The sequence below is a fragment of the Populus alba genome, chromosome 1 (genome assembly GCF_005239225.2).
Source record: "Populus alba chromosome 1, ASM523922v2, whole genome shotgun sequence".
NCBI classification, from domain to species: domain Eukaryota; kingdom Viridiplantae; phylum Streptophyta; class Magnoliopsida; order Malpighiales; family Salicaceae; genus Populus; species Populus alba.
Genome location: NC_133284.1, coordinates 9,261,386 through 9,284,041, shown reverse-complemented (window position 1 = coordinate 9,284,041; position 22,656 = coordinate 9,261,386). Strand labels below are relative to the sequence as shown.

The following is a 22,656-nucleotide window of genomic DNA, read 5'->3' as shown; positions in this document are numbered from 1 at the left end:
TTTGGAAGAAGAAACTATTTTGTCTATGATTGGATCTTGCTGGTAATAACTTAACCAACCCATCAATGACATCTAGCCATGGTTGAAAATTGCTTGCATTAAAGGTCTTCAATGATATACTTGCACTGTTTTGAAAGTCATTGAACCATTTCATGAAATTCAATAACTTTTTTGGAATTAAAGAAGTCAAATCTAAAGCCATTCCAAAAGAGTTATTCACCTATGATTAAGGGCAGGACTAGCACATAATGGAGGGATTAGTAGTATATAGTATTTTTTCTTTTCTTTTCTTTTTTTTAAGGAAAAAAAAAAGGGGTGAGTGAGTGGGTAATTAAAGTAAGCAAAACAGCAAGTCATGTGGCGGCTTGTATTTAGTGTACCCTGCAAAGGACGATTATTACTTTCTGTGGCTCCTGGTTTCTGTGTCATTAGTACTTTCTGAAGCAGAGGAGTTCTCTTTATATATATATATATATATATATTAATCATTTTAAAATAATGATTTAAGGATGTGTTTTTTTCTTGGTTACGGTCATATTTTATTTTGCTGGCGTGAAATAATTGATGAGATTATATGGCTTTCTTAGTAGGAGAAGTCTATTTTGGATGTATTTATATCTTGCTGCATTGACCCACTTGAGCTATAGCTGAGAGAGAGAGAGAGAGAGAGAGAGAGAGAGAGGCATATATCAAATGATGATCATGGCTAGACGGCCATCACCACTTGCATCTGATCTTCTAATTCAGAGAAGCTATACTTGATCCTTTTCTTCTTCTTCTTTGGATTGCTTTTCATTTCATGGCATACCATGTTGGCTTATTAAGAGAAGCAGACTAAAAAAAAGGAGGGCTCTTTACCTCTCTCTTGGCTCCCTTCTTCTTCTTCTTCTTCTCCACCAAACCTCTTCTACTAAGCAGCAAAAACCCTCTACTATTTCTTCCTTGAACTAGGTAAAGTCTACCCTTAAATTAGCAACAAGAAGTTAGTCTTCTTTTTACTTGTTTTCTTTCTTTCTTTCTTTCTTTCTTTCTTTGATTTAGCTGAATATCAAAAGTGGTCATTTCATTGATTTGATTTTTGCTTTATGATATTTGTAACAGAGCTTTAATGATGTAAATTCTGAGAGTTCTTTTATTAGAGTGAATCTTGATCATGAAATTGTTGTTGCAGAGTCAACATCAGCTTAAAGAAAAGGTAGAGGAGCAAGAGCAACATAAGGAAGGGATATTTCTTGGTGTTACATGGCTAGAGAACTGTGTGAAGATAAGTCAAGGAGCATGGTATCATCAGGGAGTTTTTGTTATACAGATGTTTCATCGAGTAACCCAACAATCCAGACCCATCTTGTGAATCAGATCCAAGGCTTTGAATCCAATCCAGAGATGTTCAACTTGACTACAGGCATGGAGATGATAGGGTTTTCAAAGAATCTACAACAGCAAAAAAGTGACAGTAACTCTGCTATGTGGAAAGGATTCTTCAACAAACCACCGAACAACAACAACCCTGGTGGTCCTTCTTCTTCAAAGACGATCAATGACTCAACAAATGGTGTTTTTTATCAACATGAGTTCAGTAAACCTGATTTCTCAACTGGGATTTCTGATTCAAGTAATGAGAATCTAATGGTTGGACCTGATCACTCAGCTCCTTGGCAAGAAAACAGGTTGCTTGTTGATGATTCTTCTTTGAGGTGTGTGTTTCCATGTGAAGGAAATGAGAGGCCAAGTCAAGGTCTTTCACTGTCTCTGTGCTCAAGTAATCCGTCTTCTATTGGGTTACAGCCTTTTGAACTAAGGCACACATCTACTCATCAGAATCAAGATAGTCCACAAGAAGAAATGAGGTTCTTCGGGAAATCTCCAGCAAATATTCAGCAACAGATGATGCAAGCTGCAAATTTACATCATCAAGGGCAGTTTCAGCTTAGGAACTCAAAGTACATGGGTCCTTCACAGGACCTATTGAATGAGTTCTGTAGTCTTGGGACAAAGCAAGGTGATGCACTAAAGCAAAAGCTCCACAAGCCTAAACAGTGGGATGATGATCAGAACGGAAGTTCTTCAAGAAACAAATCTCTTCAGTCTCTTGAATTCATTGAATTGCAGAAGAGAAAGACAAAGCTGCTTTCAATGCTGGAAGAGGTATGTGTGTTTCATGAACTCTCCTTGTTTTAAAGTCCATAAAGGGCCCATCTTTTTCGTTATTCTTTTCAAACACCAACATATTTCTTGGACCTTAATTACTGACAAGAAAGATTGAGACTATTACTCTTGTAGTTGATTTGTTGTGGTTCTAAACTCAGTTCTGGAACTAGTTGTTAGCGACTTGGGGGCTCTTCTTTAATTCCCACATCTCATGACAATTCAAGCTTTTCGTTAATTTTCAGAAACCTCTATTCCTTTATTTATTTATTTTTCTTTTCATGGCATCTTTGTTTTCATCTTATTACTCATGTTTTCAATGGCTAAGAAACTTCAATTCTATTTTCACACCTACCTCTATCATTTTTTCCTCTTTTTTTTTCTATTTTTTAGGTGGATAGAAGATACAGGCACTACTGTGATCAAATGAAAGATGTGGTATCATCCTTTGAAGCTGTGGCAGGTACTGGAGCAGCCTCAGTCTATTCAGCTTTAGCATCGAAGGCCATGTCAAGGCACTTCAGATGTTTAAGAGATGGAATTGTGGCTCAAATTCATGCAACAAAGAAAGCTATGGGAGATAAAGATCCCGTTGCACCAGGTACCACAAGAGGTGAAACTCCAAGGCTAAAGATTCTTGATCAAACTTTAAGGCAACAAAGGGCTTTTCAACATATGAGCATGATGGAGAGTCACCCGTGGAGACCTCAAAGAGGCCTACCTGAAAGATCTGTGTCGGTTCTTCGAGCTTGGTTGTTTGAGCATTTTCTCCACCCGTAAATATCTCTCTCAATCTCTCTCTGGGCTTCCACAAGATTTAGTCTTTATAATATAACTGCACTACAAAGTAGATTTAATGAAAGAATCAAAGTATTCTCCAAACAAAAGCATAAATACAACACATGTTAAAGAGTTGTGTTCTAGTCCCAGTAACAGCTTTCATATGTTAAGTCTTAACAAGGGTCTCAATCATTTTGCTTGCAAAAACAAAAGCAATTGCCTTGTTAGTTTCTACCCACTTCCATAAAGATTCTTTTTTTCCTTTTTGTCATATTATTTTCAATCATTTAGTTGCCATTCTATGTGCATATTTTTCATTTTTGTGTTGATTAATTTGATTCTATCGCATAGGACCCATATCACTGGCACACGCAAGAGGACTTAGCTAATATGCATATATATATATATATAGTTCAAGCACTAACCCTCATGCTTCTCATGGTAAACCCTTTTTCAGGTACCCAAGTGATGTTGATAAACATATCTTAGCCCGCCAAACTGGTCTCTCAAGAAGCCAGGCACGTCTACATCTCTCCGTAGATTACTTTAATCTTCAATGAATTAATTTATATTATCAATGGGGCATGTCTTCTTAGGATCCACAGTAATAATCGAATGATTACAAAATGTGATTAATTATATATGTGTCGTGTTAACTTATATGATGCCTCTTTGTTTTTACATGTCTTTCAACAGGTATCCAATTGGTTTATCAATGCAAGAGTGAGGCTATGGAAACCTATGGTGGAAGAGATGTACTTAGAAGAAACAAAGGAGCAAGACAACAACTTGGCCTCCTCGGATGGGGTTACTGATCTTGATGAGAATATTAATGGCCGGCCTAATCAAAACCCTTCTTCAACAGATCAAAAACCGACACCGGACCAACTCGTTCGAATTGACTCCGAATGCCTCTCTTCCATTATCTCTAACCCAGATAAAAATGACACCAACAAGAGCATTAAGACATTTCAGAGCCACCATTTACAGCCCCAACAACAGAACTTTGGAAACTTTGGTGCTATGGAACTGGACTTCTCATCCTACAATCATCATACCGCGGCAGGGGTTTCTTATGCTAATGACAGTGTTAATAACCAGAACTTCAATGGTGGTGGTGGAGTGTCATTGACATTAGGGTTGCAACAGCATGGGGGGAGTGGAGTGAGCTTAGCATTCTCTCCTGGCTCTCAAAGTTCTCTATTTTACCCTAGAGACCATATTGAAGATTGCCAACAAGTTCAGTACTCACTTCTAGATGGTGAAGGACAGAATTTGCCTTATAGGAATCTGATGGGAGCTCAGTTGCTGCATGACCTGGCTGGATAAAATAAAAAAGCTTGATGCACCGGACACTCGCTGGGGGGTGCCGCGCGTATAGCCGGAGTTCTAGCCAAAGGATGGTGATGGTTGATAAGTAGTTTAGGCATAATAGATAAATACTCCATACATATTTATATACATAATGCTACTCTAGTTTGGTTTAAAATACTATGGATCTATGTCCATAGCTTAGAATAGTATTGCATCTTTGTTTTATTTCTTTTATTTTTTTCCATTGGAAATTAAGAACTTGTCTATTTTCTACTTGGGCTAATTTGAAATCGCAAGTGATTGGTGAAAGTGCCGCTATTTCTTACCTCTTTTGGTTTCGAGTCCGTTTTTCAAAAAGAAAAGAAAAGAAATTATCATGTTTTAAGGGTTGCAGGTACATGTCCCTCTCCCTCTCTCTTCGTGATAGCCGAGGCTGAGTGATTGAATCATTTGTGGCTCTTGTTTAAGTCGGTGGTTTAATCTTTTTTATTCATTTTTTTGGGTTTTCCATGAAGACAAAATTAAGTTAGCAACACAATTTGGTTGGGCCTTGGTCTCGGAGATTAAGACAATTGCTGCAAAAAGTGGTCCCTAATTCATCTTCATGAATAGGATCTTTCATGCCCATACGAATTGCTTGCTTTATGATTTGTCAACTTTGGCATGGTTTATGCTGCTGCTTTTGCTGGTGGAAAGGTGCCCTTTTTTTCACCTGCCTTTTCAACATGGTGTGATGGCTTTAAGTTTTTCTATATATATATATATATATATATATATATATGCTTCTTCAAGCAGAAGATGCAGCTCTTCCAGATTTTATTTCCTTTCTCGCCTTAAAATTATTCCCAAGATTTCAGATGTGAAAAATGTGTGCCTAACCTAGCTAGCTGCTGCTCGTCTTGAGGGTGACGTCCCTCAGCGAGGATAATCTTAATTTCTCTGAAAATCATCCATGGAGAATCTCGATTATATTTTAGATTTATGGATCATATCATGAACGGAATCCATTCATTCTGTATGGGTGAAGATCTCTCAAGAAAAAAAATATTTAAATAAATTAGCATTGCTCACTAGCTAGCTCGTATATATTGTAATAGCCTAGTATACTTGAGTTTTCTTTTTGTTTACTTTTTATCTGCGTTTTTTGGCAACGTTTCTAGAAACTAATGAGAGCATCAAGAGAGGAATTCCCTTCATTCAAGTAAAAACAGAATTTGTTCTAAAATAGAGTATCCATATGCTCTTATGCTGATAAGGGAATTTTGTGAATATTTTATATAAAACTTAAAATTCTTCGTACCAAAAATATTCATGCAATTAATATACTTCCAATTGTGTGTTTTTCTAATGGTATGCTTCTACCTAGTTTACCTCGCGATGCCCTTTGTTAGGCTTGGCTAGTTAAAGAACTTTTATGGAGTTGCATTGCAATTTGTTCTCTTCTTTTTTTTTTGTTAAAATTTGATATTTTTTTTAAAATTAATTTTTTTAGTGTTTTTTATTTTCTGTTATAAAAAATAATTTCTTAAAGAAATATATTATTTAATGTATTTCCAAATAAAAAATACTTTAAAAAATAATATTTACCGCGCTTCCGAACAACCTCTAAAAATAAATAGAGGACATGATAGGTATATTAGCTTAGAAATAGAGGAAAGTATGGTTTTTCATTTACTGGAGATTTTTTTTGTTTGTTCCATGTTGTCCATTCATGATAAAAAGATTTTATTTTTTTTTATTTTAGAATAGCTTCTTGAAATAAATATCTGATAACAAATAATCAAACCAATGTTATGCATGAGGTTAATTCGATAAAGTAAAGTATTAAAGTGAAATTATCTTTGACTAACGTCTTTAATTTTATTATAAAAAATATAATATCTTTTATTATTTTAATGGAGATATTTTGTTTCATCAGCAATTGATAATATATAATACGAAATATGAATTGGTTTTTTCAATTAAATATAGAAAGAATCAATATTGTAAAATATAAATATACAGATATTTTTTTATTATTAAATTATTTACTACATATGATGAATATAATTAATAAAAAAAAGATATTGTAGGATATAACATGCATGATGTCTCGAAAAGAATTTACTTGTCAGGTATATAGCAATTCAAGTACATGGAGGGGGGCCAGAGGATGCATCCTCTATCTTCACGAATTTGTCCTAATTTCTACACTCATATTCGTTGGAGGATACTATTAAAAAAAAAAAAAAAAAAGGGGCGTAAATCGCAATTAAGAGTTACTAATTTCTTAAGATTGTCGGGTAGAAAGTAATTTCTACGATTTTTTAATTGTAACAACAGACATGATTTTTTGACTTTTACAAAACAATCCAAATAAATAATTTTTTTTATTTAATAAGATGGATGTTCGGTTAGTTTATATATATTTCCACCGGGATCTAAAATTAACAAACATGCGAACATTTAGTAATCATCATATTAATAACTATAGGGTTCGAACTTGAAATCATAGGAGAGATAAACTTCATGATCCCAAACTCTTATTACAGTAACACCTACTAAATGGTTAAACAAATAACTTTTGCTTTCCTTAAAAATTGGGCAAGTAATAATTTTATACATCTTTAACTTCCTATACACAAATGCAATATTAGGGATAATATCTTACATGTTATAAAACCTTAGTCCCATCCCAAAGGAGTGTTTTATTAACTGATTTAATATTATCATTTTATCATTTATTATGTCCACATAATATTTCACCATGTCATTCATTTAGACTATTATAAATAACCTTTATTTCTTGTAATATATATGTATGTTTCTTGTAACAGATCATGACAATGATTCATTGAATTTTATATATATATATATATATATATATATATATATATATATATATATATATGATTGTATTTTCTTCCGATTGCAATAATCATATATAACAGTTGAGACCTGAGGATGAGCTTTTGTACGCAGCTCACACATCCGTCAACTATTTAATTATTTATGATATGATCTCTTCATCTATTTTTGTCTTCTAGACGAGGGTACCTAAGAATTATTCTCAGGCACATGTAATCACCAACGTGCACGTGTCAATAAGATTCATACCAAAGAAAATGTTATTTGATTAGAGAGGGATTAGGCTGAACTCCTTCTCTTGTCATTCGAATAAACTAAAAATAAAATAAAAATCCAGGTGAAAGTAAGCAAGCATCCATGGCCATGAAACCTCTTTCGGAAAACAGCAGCTTCTTACAAGAGCTGGATAACCCAAGGTAGAAGGAAAATGCAAGTGGCAGAGGTTGACTGACGGCATCCAATAGGAATTCTTTAATTTTTCTTGATTAGTTTTCCTAATACATAATTAGTTTGTCGGCTTTCTAAATAAATCGGCAGCCTCAAATCGATTAATTGTCTAATCATCCTTAATGACTTCCCTGGAGGGGCCCATGCCAATTTATATTTGACTTGTTCATCCTAACAGCACTGCGTGCTAGCTTGTTGAAACGTTAAATCGGTTTTTCTTCAATAATCATCTTATAGTTTAATACTAGCTATGTGTCTGCACTTTGTTACCGGCAGGATATATATATATATAAACACAAAAACAAATATGCATATGCAAGCAGGGGCCTACCCAAGCATTTGAGCCATAGAAAGGCTTGCCCTGCGAGACAGGCCTTTTTTTCAGTATTAGAGGGTGTATGCCTTGTTCATCCTTTTGTTTTTTTTTAATATATGAAGGCCGATTTCATTTTTTGCTAGCCCAGTTTTCCCGTGGTTCTTCGTGGCTAGAAAATCATGTCTTAGATTTTTTGTTTTATCCAAAAATTTAATTTTTAATCTATTTTGAATTCAAAATACCTAAAAAACAACTTGTATATCTTGATAAATTTATCTATAGTCTTAAAAAAGCATTCAAAAACTTGTAATAAAAAATATTATTCTTGATCTCATATCTATCATTTCAGGGAAGGGGAAGGGAGAAGAACACTCAAGCTAAACTTTTTCTCGTTAAATGAAAATCTTTAGCAGAAAAATAAGTCTTTTTGATGCTTGAAATCAGTATCAATCAAAATTCCTTCTCTATTAATAGAATCTAATAATTTTCTATCTCTTTTCTCAAAACCATTGACTGAAAAATAAAAAATAAAAAAGTTTCAGATTAAAAATTAAATTTTTAAAAATATTAAGAGACCTAAAGTTCATCATTTGAAAGTAGTAGGAGGATCAAAGTGAACTTCTTGACTCAATTTCAAAATTGCCATCTATTTTCTCTACATTTTTCATTTTAATCCTCTTTCTTTTAATTCTGTCATTCCTCAACAAATTTGAAACAATTGGCATTCAATTTTTGCCACAAATGACTAAATCATAATAATAAAAAAAAGTTTAAGGATTAATATAAAAAAACACATGATGAATCTGCATTAAACTATATCTTGATTTACAGTTCATGTGATCAAGCTATACGCAATAGAAATACTCCCCAAGCTTTGGACCAAACTTCTCTTAGATTTCAATTGGAGCTCTGGCTGAGCCCACGCCAAGTTTGGCTGGATTGTACAATTTCTTGGACTTTGTTTGTGATCGTTGATAATACCTCAACATCGCAGCCGACACGCAGCCATCTTGCAAAAAGAAAAAACTGCTGTAAAAATACTTTTACATGCATAATGTTTTATCCCCAGAGTAGGTGTTGTGGGAGTGTGTTTGGACGTGAAATGCATAATTTCCCCCATCATATATGTGATTAGTTTATCTTTACTTTCGGTCCTCTCTCTCTCTCTCTTTTTTTTGTATCAAAAGAAAAATAATTCTTTCAAAAGAACAAAATTTGTGAAAATGCCAAGTTAATGAGAGAAAGAAGTAAATTTGCTTGAGAGTGTTTTTTTTATTCGGAAATATAGTAATAAAATCTTTCCTTTTTCTTTGTAGGATTGTGAGAAGAAGAAATCTTATGAATTCATTTTAGCTTTTTTTTCAAAGAATAAATGATTTCATTTATCAAAAAACAACTTTGCAGGTAAAGGACCAGCTTACAAACAGAAGCTGTGCAGCATAAGAAGAATCCACTAAACAATACAGTCCCCCAACAATTCAAGTTTTCAGACAACTTCCCGCAAAAACCTGGATTGATACATTCGGATGACTATCTTATCTTTCGTTAAGCCTGTGAAATAATATTCATTTAGTTTTATTTATTAACAGTAGGATAGTATTTTCAGTTTAATCTATATATATTTTATTTGTATTTATATTAATTCCATGAACTCATAATATACAGATTATTTAGAATTTTAGCCTTCTTTTTATTTTTTATTTTAATTATTTTAATATGATATAGGCTTATGTATAGTCTAAGATGTTTTCTCTTTTGATGAGTCCATCACTGTGCTTGAGGACATTAGCCCAGGCCCAGTGTCGTCAACCTAGGGAGGCAGCCAGGTACTGGACGGGTTTTCTTGCCCTGCAAGCAGATCCACAATTCATCATCTAGATTTTCTCTGTCTAAGTGAAAAGCAATTGTCTAGTTCGATAAAAAGTGGGGGGAAAGAATAGAGGCCAGCTCTCGATAACAAGGGCCGGGTTGGCCGTACCGAGTGGGCCGTTCAGGTTAACCCTTATTTTCACTCTTCTATTGAAAGTCACGTGAAACTCTGTAGACGGCAAGAAATCCATTATTGAACTTATTTTTTTATATTTTAGTATCTGAATATTAAAAGAAAAAATCATAGAAAAATATTGATGAAAGATAAAATACTCAAATGATCATAATTTGACTACTAAAAAAATTGATTTTTGTATCAATTTGTTTGTCTTCTTGAAAATATTTCAATAAAAATAGTGTTTTTCTATAATTAAACTTAAAAAAAAAACCGAATCCCACTATTATTCATTTGATTTTTATTTTTTTAGAGTAGTTAGAAAATATTTTAGTTTTGAAAATGAATTTATCAATATTTTTATAATATTTTAAATATTTACGTGATGAAAAGCAAGTTGAGAATGGATCATAAAGGTCAAAGACTTTGATTTTTTTTTTTATCATATATATATATATAGAAACGGTAAATGACTGCAAACATATTATGAATGGAAGGGTCAAAATCAAGTTTATTGATTTTTTTTGTATTTTAAAAGTGGTTTTAAAAAAATATTAAATTTTTTTATTTTAAATTAATATTTATTATTATTATTAGATTAATTTGATGAACTGGTATTAAAAATAAATTTTAAAAAATAAAAAAAAATATTATTTTAATATGTTGTTAATAAAAAAATATTTTAAAAAAATCATAATAACATACAACATAAATGGAACTGGTACAATAATTGATGGCGGTTGTGGGAGAGATGGGTTGCTAACCAAGGAAGCATGGCCCACCTCTCAGTACATAGTAAAACGAGAAAAAAAACATATTCCTGGAGAAGATGCGGTGTTGAAAGGGAATTGGATATGGAGGTTGGATTATTGCTGCTATCTTGTCATGAATGCCAAGGGATTGGAATGCCCGCACTTCTACACATTTTATGTTAATTTTGCACCGACACTTTTGGCTGTCATTTTTAAGAATTAGTAGCGTATCACTCCTTCTTCTTTTTTTTTTTTTCTTTTTTTTTAAGATTTTAAGCCCCGTTCAAAACTTTTTTATATTTATTTATTATTAAAAAAATGATCAATTTAAAATGTTTTCTAATAAAAAAAAAAATTAATCTAGTTTCCAAGGAATTTTTTTTTTTAATTTTGAATAAAAATTATTTTTTTATAAGTTGTGAAAAAATCAAAAATATTTTATTATTTGTTGATTATATCTAATTTGATTCTTAATTTTTTTTATTGTTATATATTTTTTTTAATTTAATTATTATAATTTGATTAATAAAAGGATTAAAAAAAAATAAATATAAAAAATAAAGATTGAATTATAGATATCAACAATTGAAAAAACTAAGCTATTAATTTAAAGGGTGGAGAAAAGGGGAGAAAAAAAAAAAAAAGACGCACCAGCAACCGCCCACTCAACTCCAACACACCCCGCCCAGAAAAACAAAGAAGATGCAGTGGCACCTCTAGCAACACGGCAGAAGAACATTTTTGGACACTAGAAAATGTTGCATGCCACCCGAAGGGAAAAAGTGCCTCCAACGTGTGCTAAGGATGTTTTATTTTTTTCATTTTTTTTTTATTAAAAGATCTAATTTTCTCTCAGATATAATAATATTTAAAAATTTAGTGAAAAGATAAATATGCTTGTTGAGGCCGTGTTAGTTTTTTAGATTATAAATCATAAACCACAGAATATTACTCTTATATACACATGTTTTAAGAATATCTTGATTTATATAATTTTACTTTTATTTATCATGAATTTCTTTTTTTATGCACGATGAAGATGTAAATTTATCTAATTTCTTTAAAAACATAATTGTTTTCTAATTTAATTAAAAAGGTCTTGATTCAGCCTACGCATCGGTAGTGCCAGCACTATAGTGAAAAGTACTAAGAGGAAAAGGTAAATTGCAACAGATGATATGATTGAAGGATCGGACAGGAATCCAAGGGCTAAGAAGGCCACCTCCACCAACTGGCAAACTTCTTACACTATTCTTCAAATAGGGGTTTTTTTTTTTTTTTTTTTTTTTTTTTTTTTAACTTCTGTGATATTTCATTGAACTGGAAAGTTTTTGATGACAAGTTTAAGGCGTAGCTTTTGACGACTGTTTACAATCCAACCCATGGGGCCTCTAAACTCCCTGCAGCTTTAAGAACCCAATCAGCAGCGTTCCTCCCCATATGTTTCGTTAGCGCTCGATACTGGAGTTAAATTGTAGCAGTAGAATCGGTCATGTCAAGTTGGAAGAGATCCATCTGATGCAACTACAGCCAGGAGAGGACCATATAATAAATTGCATGCATATGAAATTGATTACCAGCATGTGCAGAGAACCAAAAAGGTCATAAAATTCAATTTCCCCGTTTATTTACATCATGGTGTGTCCAGATGAAACAAAATTACTGTAAGAACAAGCAACCATCATAGAATAGATTTGAGAGAAATAAGGGCAGCAAACGTTTGGACAGGCAGTGTATTTGGGTCTCAAAACTCCATTATAAGCGAGAAAATGTCAACTAATTGAAGAGTACACATCAAGCACATGTATATAATGCGGGCACCATGACGCGGGACAACAAATAAAAAGAATTAAAGCAAGAAAAGAAAGAAGCTTTAGAGAAAGAAAGAAGCTAAGAAGAAGAGGAGGAGAGGGGTTGGAGATATGCAAATCTGCATTTTTTCATTAATCATCAAAAGTCCCTTAACACTTAGAAAAGTAGGGTATTTATACTAAAACCCTAACTTGAATAAGCAATTGGGCTTATGGCCCATTAAATAAAATATCCAACATTAATTAAATCAAGCCCAACAAATAAAGCTAAATTAATAAAACTCAACTGAAAGTCCATATAAATTAAACCCAAAAACATAAGTTAAAGCCCAATTTCTCAATGGTTTGGGCTATCCTCCATCGTCTATGATCATGCGCGTGCGTAAATAATATTTCCGGTTCGGTGTCCCCATCAATTCTCCCGGGGTTGGAAGAACTCGACCCCGTCGAGTATAGGTCAAGACAGCTCCGATAATGCTCTCAATGACAAGGATCAAGCTGTTGTGATGCTCCTCTGATAATCTAAGTATAATCTGAATCTGGTCGTCGAATTCATATACTGGGATTTGCTGAAGTTCACCATCCCTGGTAAAAACAACTTGTGCATTCAAAGTAGCATTAATATGTTCCTTTTGTGCCAAAGATATGGATAATGAGGTAGGGGTATCAAAAGGAGAATCAGGGATGGGTTGTATTTTATAAATACTGAGGTCTTTCATGTTCAAAGTAGAGCTAATATCAAAGTTTAATGGCAATTTAATGACATAAGTATTTGATTCAATCATTTGCAACACTTTGAATGGTCTAGCACTACTTACTTGCAATTTATGCTCGGTTTTCAAAGGACACCGTTCAGGTCTAATCTGTATCATGAAATAATCTCCAACATTAAGTGCATCATGATACTTAAGTAAATCAGCTTGAAATTTGTATTGTTCATTACTTGCTTGAATTTGTTTCATGATCTCAATATGCAAATTATGAATCCTACATGGTAACGACTCGGCTGACTTAGACATCCTATCGTGAGGAGATATGGAAAAGTGTTCTATAGGCTTCTCATGTTTGTAACTATGAACACTAAATGATTGAGGGCATGGAATGAGACAAACATTATTTGAAACCTGTGTAGATATGATATGGACACAATCAAGTAAACTAGGATTATCTTTATCTTCCTCATCACGTGCATGAGGTAAGGGGTCAAAAAGTTCAACATGTTGCTCTAAACTTATGATGTGCTGGACACCAAGCATGTGGGATAAGGAATCAAGTGATTTAGGAGAACTAATATCATAAGACTCTTTTAAGACCATACCTATCTCTATAGGCGATTCCACTGAAGAGTTTCCTAAAACTTCCTCTACCATTAAAGCAGACATATCAGACTCTTTCTTAACCTCATTCTCAAGCTCATTGGGACTCATTGTGTTGGGTCCCTCTTCTTGCACATCCTCGTCATCTAGGTCACTAAAATCCTCAAGATTAGGCTCATACACTTCAACACTACAATATTCTTCTTTACCTAGATCCTTGTGTTTTTGGACGACTAAGGGTTTCGAGGTGCAATCTAAAGAGATATGACCAAAACCTAAACAATTAATACACTTAACCTTTGAACTCACCTTAGACACTGCATTGACAACTCGTTTACCCCTATCTTTCTTACAAAGTTGGGCGCTATTAGGATTAGGTCTATGGGGTGAAGCACCTAACAAAGAATCATTACTTCTGAATTGGGACCTAGTAGGGATACTAGAAGAGTCCTGATGATTCTTCCACTGATTCTTTGTGACCAACTTGTAGTCTTTAACTAAGGTATAAGCTTGGTTAAGGGTAGATACACCTTGAAATACAACTTCTCTTCTAAGATCATCATTTTAAGCCTCTACAAAATCTACGCAAAGTCATGGCTTCACTCTCTCTTATGGCACATCTAATCATGTAATCGTTAAATTGCCTTATGTACTCATTGATAGACTTATTTCCTTGTCTTAGATTGTTCCATTGGTCTAAGAGTTTATTCCTATAAGACTGGGGTACGTATTTCTCTTGAAGTTTTTGTTTCATTTTGATCCAGTCTGTTATAGGAGGTTTACCTCTCATCTCTAAACAATCTTCAACATCTCTCCAATAAATTTTGGCTTTATCAATGAGTTTCATCTTAGCAAATCTAACTTTCTTATTATCAGACAAATTATGCCACTCAAAGAATTGATCCATATCACGAATCCACATATCAAATATCCAAGGGTCATGACGACCGTCAAAAGTGGGGGCTTCTATTTTGTTAGGACTCAAGACTCGCTCATCAAAGTCATCGTGTTTAGAGTAACCTAAATGATGGTCATATTGGTGTCGCTCAGAGTGATCTTGTCCATAATTATTATTCTTGTGATATTTATCGGTCTTTGAGTGTCTTATTCGAAAACTCTCTTGGGGCTCAATTCTTCTAAACATGTTGATCACCTAAGTTTGCAGTTCCCTTGAAATGATCATCAAGGTATCACTAAAGGTTGAGTCTACAGTAAGTGTAAACTTGAGCTTAGACACTAGATGATCGTGACACAAATGCATGCAATACTAACTTATAAATGGAATTGAGATCACAAATGGTTCTTGCATGTAAAATCACAATACAAAAAAAGCTAATTTTTTTTTTATCTTTTTTTTTTTTAAAATGTGGAGATTAATCAAGAACAAATTACACTAATAAAATTGTAAGCATGTAATACTAGATTTTTTTTTTTTTTTTTTGTAAATGATTAATCAAACACGATGTCACAAACAAGAACTTATAATTATCAAATAGAACAAGATATTAGCTATCACTAATGAAAGAGGTTGATGAACATAATTAACAAATAAAAAATACTGATGAGGATTTTTTTTTTTTTTTTAGGGATTTTTTTTTTTTTTTTTTTTTTGGGAATTTGTTTTTTTTGGCACAAAAGTAATATTAACAATAACTTTGAATACTAATTGCAATACCAAAGAAGTAAAAATCAACAAACCAAGGAGTAGAGTAATTTACCGACCAAGATTCAAATCGTTGAATTCGATGGAGGATGGACCTCAGATGACATGGTAATTGGGGTGACATGGCTGCTCATACTGATGTGGCGGCTGATGTGGATTTAGAGGCTGACGTGGCTGCTGACACAGTTGATGCCTTGGCGTGATGACATGGCAGGTGACATGTCAATTATGTGGCCAGATGCTGTCTTTGAATGATGACGTGGCAGGTGATGCGGCGCTGACGTGGCAGGTTAATTATTTTGTGTGAAGAGCTTATGTTTCCTTCTTCCTTGCTTTCTGTAATTCGTTGCCGCTGCTGTTGGTGACGATGGACGAAGGGGCTTCGTGATTCTGCTTGGATCTGGCGGTGCGAGGGAAACGGAGGTGGTATCTGTGGTGTAGCTGCTGGACGGGGCCTGTTGATCCGTTGTCACTGATGAACGGTGGCGTTGCGGCTGGTGCTGCTACTGGGGGGGGCTGATGGCGCTGCCTTTGCTGCCGGTGCTGCTACTGGGGGGTGGCTGATGGCGCTTCCTTTGATGCTATTTTAAACCCAAATCGTTGCTGTCTGTGATGGGTGTTGTAGGTGGTTGTTGCTGGTGGTTTTGTGTTGTTGACGCCGGAGATCCATTGATGGCAGATCTGTTGCTGCGTGGATCTTGGTGGTTGTTGAGAGAAGGCGTGGCTGGTGCTGCTGTAAACCACAAATCGACGTTGGCTGTGATGGGTTTTGTGCGCCGGCTGGTTTGAGTTGATCTGCTGCTGTGAGAGGGGGTTGCTGAAGGTGAATTGATTTGGCTGTTGTGAGAACTGTGGAGGCGCCGCTGAAGATGATTTGGTGCGATCTGTCAGAGGCGTGGAGAGTGGCCTTCTGTGGGAGAATCTGCCGGCGTGGGTCTTGGTTTGACCGGCGTTGAGGCAGAGTTTCCGATCGGCGTTGATGCACACAGGTTCGGTGAACAGTGAACAGTGGGTTTCTGAACAGGGAGCCTCTTTCGGCGGCTGCGTAGAGGATGAACAGTAACTTTTTGATGAACAGTAACTTTGAACAGTACCAAATGAACAGTAGATTGGAACAATACCGATGAACAGTATCGGCGTCCACAATTTTTTTTTTTTTTTTTTTTTTTTCAGATTAATCTAGGATTAAACATAACACATAGATCGTTTAATTGTAAGAACAATTAAAAGCCGTGCTCTGATACCAAATTTGACGCGGGACAACAAATAAAAAGAATTAAAGCAAGAAAAGAAAGAAGCTTTAGAGAAAGAAAGAAGCTAAGAAGAAGAGGAGGAGAGGGGTTGGAGATATGCAAATCTGCATTTTTTCATTAATCATCAAAAGTCCCTTAACACTTAGAAAAGTAGGGTATTTATACTAAAACCCTAACTTGAATAAGCAATTGGGCTTATGGCCCATTAAATAAAATATCCAACATTAATTAAATCAAGCCCAACAAATAAAGCTAAATTAATAAAACTCAACTGAAAGTCCATATAAATTAAACCCAAAAACATAAGTTAAAGCCCAATTTCTCAATGGTTTGGGCTATCCTCCATCGTCTATGATCATGCGCGTGCGTAAATAATATTTCCGGTTCGGTGTCCCCATCACACCACGATGTTTTATACATCAACATGTTTCTTTCTAATGATTCTTCTGTAAAGTCTACACATGAATACAGTTACACTTGCAATAATAAATTGAAGAACCAAGAATTTGAAAGGAAAAGAAGAGAAGCAGCTACTATCCTAAATCCCTCCACTTACCCCTATACTTCACTGATCTCACCATCCCTACATACACCCACATTAACCATGACACTTCCTTTCTTCTTTGAGTTCATTACCCGGCAGCAGTTTCTTCTTGGAGACTGCCAATTACATGCACAAACAAAGCCAAAAGACGCCGTATTACTCGGTCTGGTTTATAAAGCAGAATTGTCAAGTAACAAGTTTAATGATAGTAGTGACAAACTAAACAACATGAGAACTACTTACTCTATTCCATAGATAAGGATCAGGTTTCTTATGAACCACAATTGTCTCAATCTTGTCAGGATCAGCCATCTTCCACTTGCATGCAGGATGTGGGACGTGATGCCTCCTATACTCACTCACTGTTGTATTGAGCGAAGAATCAAATTTGGCATTCAACAAGTAAAACACAAATGGTTTCTGACAAGGGTTTCGGCTAACTGGACGAGTGTTGAATGCATATGCTGTGTAATCTGCTCTCCTGTACCAATTCAAGAATGTTCTTGAAGGCATTTCTATCTCACGGGGTGAGAAGACTCCTCGGAAAATTTGAACCGCAAAACCCCATGAAACAGAAATGGTCCACCGCTTGGATTTATCATAGCAAATGGATTGCTGCATTAGCCCCGCAGAGTCGAGATTCATTGGCACCGTTAGGCGCCGTAGGGCTTGGACTCGGGTTGCATTTGGGAAAATGGGTTCAACAACATCAAGATGATGCAATGAGGCCAAGGGTGTAACAGGGTGTGACGCAAGGAGTCCAAACAGGTTTCCATACACATCATACTGCCAGGCAACACAAACAGCTAGAATCAGTAACTATCCCCATTAGAAATAACATACTTCAAATACTAAAAATTTCATAAGAACGTAAAAAGGTAATGTAATGCCTAAGTGGGAAAGTCCTCCTTCCTGTCAACAAGCTTCGTCAATTGGAGTTCATTCCCTAGTCACTCAGCAAAACATGATACAAGAACCCTACAAATCAAGCAGCTATCCTGATTCAAATAATGAAATTTATATCTCATTATGGACGGTGCTTTACGTCCAAGCAACCATTTAAAATTACATAGAGTGCACCATATACACGCAATTCCCAACACATGCTGTCCCATGATTGGCCCACAAGGAAAGCCTAAAAGCAGTTCAAAATCTGGCCTATTAACCTTTATAAACTTTACTTAGATTGCAAAACATCTAAGCAAACTTCCTATTGTTCATTACAAGAAATGAGTGCCAACAACACCAAAGATGAGTTTCTCCAGACTCCTCAACAAACATAGCCCACGAACTTACTGTGCCAATAATGTGCTTCCTTTAACAATTAGCAAAAATCTACACCCTATATCAAGATAAGCTTCTCCAGAATCCTCACCAAAGCCTTTTACATTGCAACAGCAGAGTTTTCTGTCCACTTCCTGGTTAAATGAGTATGATATGGACGTATTCGAAATGCACTGTAATTTGTAAGTAGTGACATTGGCGTGGTGAGGGACAAAACCAGGTCCAAGTCTAGGTACACGTGGGTCCCATACCGACACGTAACAAACTCATGAATGGACATGACAGCTTATTGAGCTTATTAGGGTTCGAACCTCAAGAGTCTACGGACCAATGTTGGCATATAGAATAAAGTGGGAGACCGACATCACAAGTCATAATTCAATGCCAAATTTACCCTGAAAAGTAAATCGCCCGAAACCAAAAATCTTGAAAAAAACTAAAAGGACAGAACCCAGCTCATTACCTAACTAACGATTAACATTAAGTGCCCTTTTTTAGCTCTATGGCTCCGCAACATCAACCCAACCGATTCGGCCGAAATATCGGCAATAACTCTAAAAACAGAAGAGTCCAGAGTTCTAAAGACAACATGTAAAAGACGACAAGAAATTTAATTACCTGGTGAAAGCCAACTTCTTTAGTGAGTGGGACACCGAGTTCAGCCATACAAGCCTGCATTCTATCATCAGATCCATAAAGCCCTGGATATCTCTGTATACATCTATCTTGCATCTTACCAAGAGCTTTTGCTAATGGATAACTAATAGCAAAACCACCACCACCATAAGCCATTCCATAAGAGAAAAAAATGTTTTGCAAATGAGATTCTGATAAGCTCCCAATGTAATAATACTGATTATGATCATATTTCCTCAAGATTCTCACTAGGTTCTCCGCTATAAAAAACGTGTCATCATCTCCCATTACAAACCACCGCACATTTTTTAGCCCGAGACTCAATGTTTCGGACACGATCCGAGAGATCCTGATTGCAGACCTATGACCTTGTTTGTTTGTGTAAGAAAATCTCGATGTGTCACTTGAAATTTTAATTGGTGGCAAGTTACTGTCTTCTCTTTCTTGATTCTTCACTTTACCATCTAACCAAACAATGCCTCTCATTTCTTGAGGTTTATACCAAATCTTGATGTAATTTTTTCGTTGTTCCCAGAGCTTTGCTGAGGCTGCAATACCAAAAACTATGTGTTGAAACCCAGTTTCTAGACGGGGTTCTTGATTTTCTCTTCTGGGAATGGTTGAAGATGTGTGATTTCGAATCAAAGGTAAGGAATTGTTGTTGGAAATTGAAGAAAGATGACGATTTGTAGTGAAAGGTTCATTATTGCAAGCACGAGAAGCTGAAACAAGCTTGAGAGTGTAAACAACATAAGTGACTGAAACAAAGAGGATTAGCCATACCATGAGTTTTGGTAAGGTTCTGGTTGGTGACCCAGAAATTAGGGTGGAAGATGGACTTCTCATTTGATCCCAGATTATTTTCTCTGGGTCTTTCTGGGTATTCACTTTCATGTTCCTTGTCTTGTTTTCTTTTCCCTTCTTTGGTCTCTCACTTTGCAAGAACACTTGTACTGTTTTTGGTTTGAGGTTGTGGACTTTTTATAGTAAGCAAGCAAGCAAAAAAAAAAAAAATGTGAGTTGAAAAATGTTAAATTTAGGAGAATCTAGGCGCGTTTATTTGCTAGATGGGGGAGATACAGGTACATAGAAAGAAAGAATGGAGCTTGAATTTAGAGAGATAAGAAATTGAGGGACTTGAATGAATGAGAAAATCAATATGAAAACCCAGAAAGAGAGAATGAGAGAAGATAGATGAAAGAAGGTGAGGAAAATTTCTGGGAAGTGAGAGATGAGGGAACTGAATTGCAGCAGCAGAGAAGCGAGGGTAAAGATGAGATGAGACTCGAGGGAACATGAAGAGCTGCCAGATGTGCACACTCTCCTCAGTACAATGCTACCCTGGGAAATATTATATATAATAATACTGTATTGATTTTGTTTTACTTACGTGGTGGCCGGGAGAATGATAGCTCCTGTTTTTTTTTTTTTTTTTAATATAATAAAATAAAATTTAATATATTTTTAAATAAAAAATATTATTCACCATAATACAAAATACACACTTAAGAATAGAAAGTGTTGTAACTTTTGTTTTTTAGTATATTTTTTATTTTTTAAAGTATTTTAAAAGTATGTTCCATTTGAAAATTATCGAATTTTTAGATTTTTTTAAATGATTTTAATTAGACAATGTTAAAGATGAAAAAAAATTATTTTAATAATTTCTAAGTGAAAATAATTTTAAAAAGTACTTTACATTGCAATACTAAACACACATAATTATAGAAAATACTGAAAGGTGTGAGTTTTTTATAATACACATATACTGTTCATTCTCTCCCATTTTATTATGGACTTATTATTCTAAACTTTTTATTTTTTTTCTTTGGTTCTTAAATTTTTTTTTGCATAATTGCATCCCTTTTTTGGCCAAATTAAAGGGTAGTTTAACTGAATTTATTGACTAAAAATAAAATTAAAAGATAATAGACCAAAGTGGGAAAAATGCCATAATTAGAGTTGGTTTTAAGGTTCTTACTAAAAATTCACTTTAATCCTCAAACTTTACATATTATACATATTCAGTCCCTCAATATTTTTTAATTTAATTTTGATATAAAATTTTATTTTTGTTATTTTTTTAGTCATTAGTTCGAGAGAGAAGATAAAGAAATCGTTAAATTCCAGCAGTAGAGAGAGAAGAGAAGAATATTGTTGGCACAAATTCCAACCACTAAACAATTGGTTTTTATGTCAAATGATTACATTCGATGAAAGGAGTCTAACTTAAATGTTATTTAACCTTGAAAGTGCTTAAAACGTATATACGAGTTCGAGAATATTTTTTATTTGAAGTTGATTTGGGTCTTAGGATGGTTTTTTTTGTTTTATCAAGGTTGTTGATGGATTTATCAATGCATATAAGGTGTTTTTTGAGTGTTTATAATTAAAATTAATTGAAAAATAAATTTTTTATATATAAAAAAATCCACAACCTCTATTTTTAAGCCATCTCAGTGGATGGAATCCAAGCACAAAGAAAAAATCTATAACCCCAATCTTCAAGCCACCTTAATTGTTTTTTTTAATGTGGTTTTTATAAATAAAAATATTTATTTTTGAATTATATTTCTAATATGTATAACCTTACAAAATATTTTTTTTTTCTCTCTTTTCTTTTATTCATTCAATTTCACGTGTGTCTATTTCTTTCTTCATTTAATTTAATAAAAAATTAAATTTGATGAAAAGAGTTATTAAATACAACCAGGTCAAAAGCTTGTGTTGCGAGGTAAAATATCTTAATCTATATGTCTTTTAAATTTTATTTTATTTTTCTCTTTATTTATCATTGATGATTTTTATTTTTATTTATTTATTTATATATATAATTCTTGATTTATTTGGTTAGATGTATGTATAAAAAATTTTATTTACACTTAAAAACATTTTATGTATAAAAACACATAAAAAGATCTACATATATAGCTTTTTTAGAAAAAAAAAAAAATTAACTCCTGCAAAGCGCATACTAAATAACTAGTATATTATATTAATGTACATACAACAAACACAGTTAAATATAAACTTGTATCAAACGATTTACTATTCATATAGAAATATGCGCACACAATATATTTATAACCTTCAATATACTTAAGTTTTTTAAAAATTTAAGTGATATGTATGTATCGTAGATATTATTTTTTAAAGTGTTTTTTTATTTATAAATATTTTAAAATAATATTTTTTTTATTTTTTTAATATTTATTTTTAACATCAACACATTAAATCAATTAAAACATATTAAAAAATAATTTTAAATAAAAATAAAATAAATTTTAACAAAATATTGGTTCAATAGTAATAGTAAAAACTCTTAATGAAAAGCTTGTTATCGTCCTCAAATATTATTTTCACCTGAGATTATACTATACTTTCTGTCTTCAATTGAACAATTTAATAGAATCTTTTGTAAATATGAATTAGTGGATAACATTTTATTCTCTCACTCATTTTTTATGGTAAGATAAAATAAAATAAAATAAATCAATAGAGAATTAAGTTAGGATATCGATAAATATTTCTTGATAAATAGCTGATGTAGCTAAGAATTATTTT

The 22,656-nt window shown here is 33.8% G+C and overlaps 2 protein-coding genes across 4 annotated transcripts; one reads left to right on the top strand and one right to left on the bottom strand.

The window, feature by feature from the left end:
- The first annotated feature begins 633 nt into the window (after positions 1-633).
- On the top strand, positions 634-4,512 carry LOC118033729 (homeobox protein BEL1 homolog). Its single transcript, XM_035038828.2, has 5 exons — positions 634-951; positions 1,172-2,145; positions 2,539-2,921; positions 3,383-3,443; positions 3,622-4,512. Exons 2-5 carry the CDS (start codon positions 1,243-1,245, stop codon positions 4,252-4,254), a joined length of 1,980 nt encoding a protein of 659 aa, XP_034894719.1. The 5' UTR covers positions 634-951; positions 1,172-1,242; the 3' UTR covers positions 4,255-4,512.
- A 10,950-nt stretch (positions 4,513-15,462) lies between these two features.
- LOC118033730 (uncharacterized) lies at positions 15,463-20,423 on the bottom strand. 3 transcript variants are annotated; one of them, XR_012168989.1, is made up of 4 exons: positions 19,075-20,423; positions 17,416-17,958; positions 16,497-17,288; positions 15,463-16,456 (listed from the first exon to the last, which is right to left on the bottom strand). XR_012168989.1 is itself a non-coding variant. In XM_035038830.2 (3 exons), the coding sequence occupies exons 1-3, from the start codon at positions 19,984-19,986 to the stop codon at positions 17,187-17,189; spliced, it is 1,557 nt and encodes a 518-aa protein (XP_034894721.1). In that variant the 5' UTR covers positions 19,987-20,423; the 3' UTR covers positions 15,463-17,186. The 3 variants fall into 3 exon arrangements, 2 of the variants coding, with proteins under 2 accessions (XP_034894721.1, XP_034894722.1); XM_035038830.2 differs by having other exon boundaries at positions 15,463-17,288; XM_035038831.2 differs by lacking the exon at positions 15,463-16,456 and having other exon boundaries at positions 17,198-17,337.
- Between the last annotated feature and the right edge of the window lie 2,233 nt (positions 20,424-22,656).

What these genes read in the sequence shown, in the direction of transcription:
- LOC118033729 (XM_035038828.2), top strand. Translation starts at nt 1,243, where the DNA reads ATGGCTAGAGAACTGTGTGAAGATAAGTCAAGGAGCATGGTATCATCA. An exon ending in TGCTTTCAATGCTGGAAGAG is followed by an intron (nt 2,146 to 2,538) that starts GTATGTGTGTTT and finishes TCTATTTTTTAG; the next exon opens with GTGGATAGAAGATACAGGCA. An exon ending in CTGGTCTCTCAAGAAGCCAG is followed by an intron (nt 3,444 to 3,621) that starts GCACGTCTACAT and finishes GTCTTTCAACAG; the next exon opens with GTATCCAATTGGTTTATCAA.
- LOC118033730 (XM_035038830.2), bottom strand. Translation starts at nt 19,986, where the DNA reads ATGAAAGTGAATACCCAGAAAGACCCAGAGAAAATAATCTGGGATCAA. An exon ending in AAGAAGTTGGCTTTCACCAG is followed by an intron (nt 17,959 to 19,074) that starts GTAATTAAATTT and finishes GTTGCCTGGCAG; the next exon opens with TATGATGTGTATGGAAACCT. An exon ending in ATCCTTATCTATGGAATAGA is followed by an intron (nt 17,289 to 17,415) that starts GTAAGTAGTTCT and finishes TGTAATTGGCAG; the next exon opens with TCTCCAAGAAGAAACTGCTG.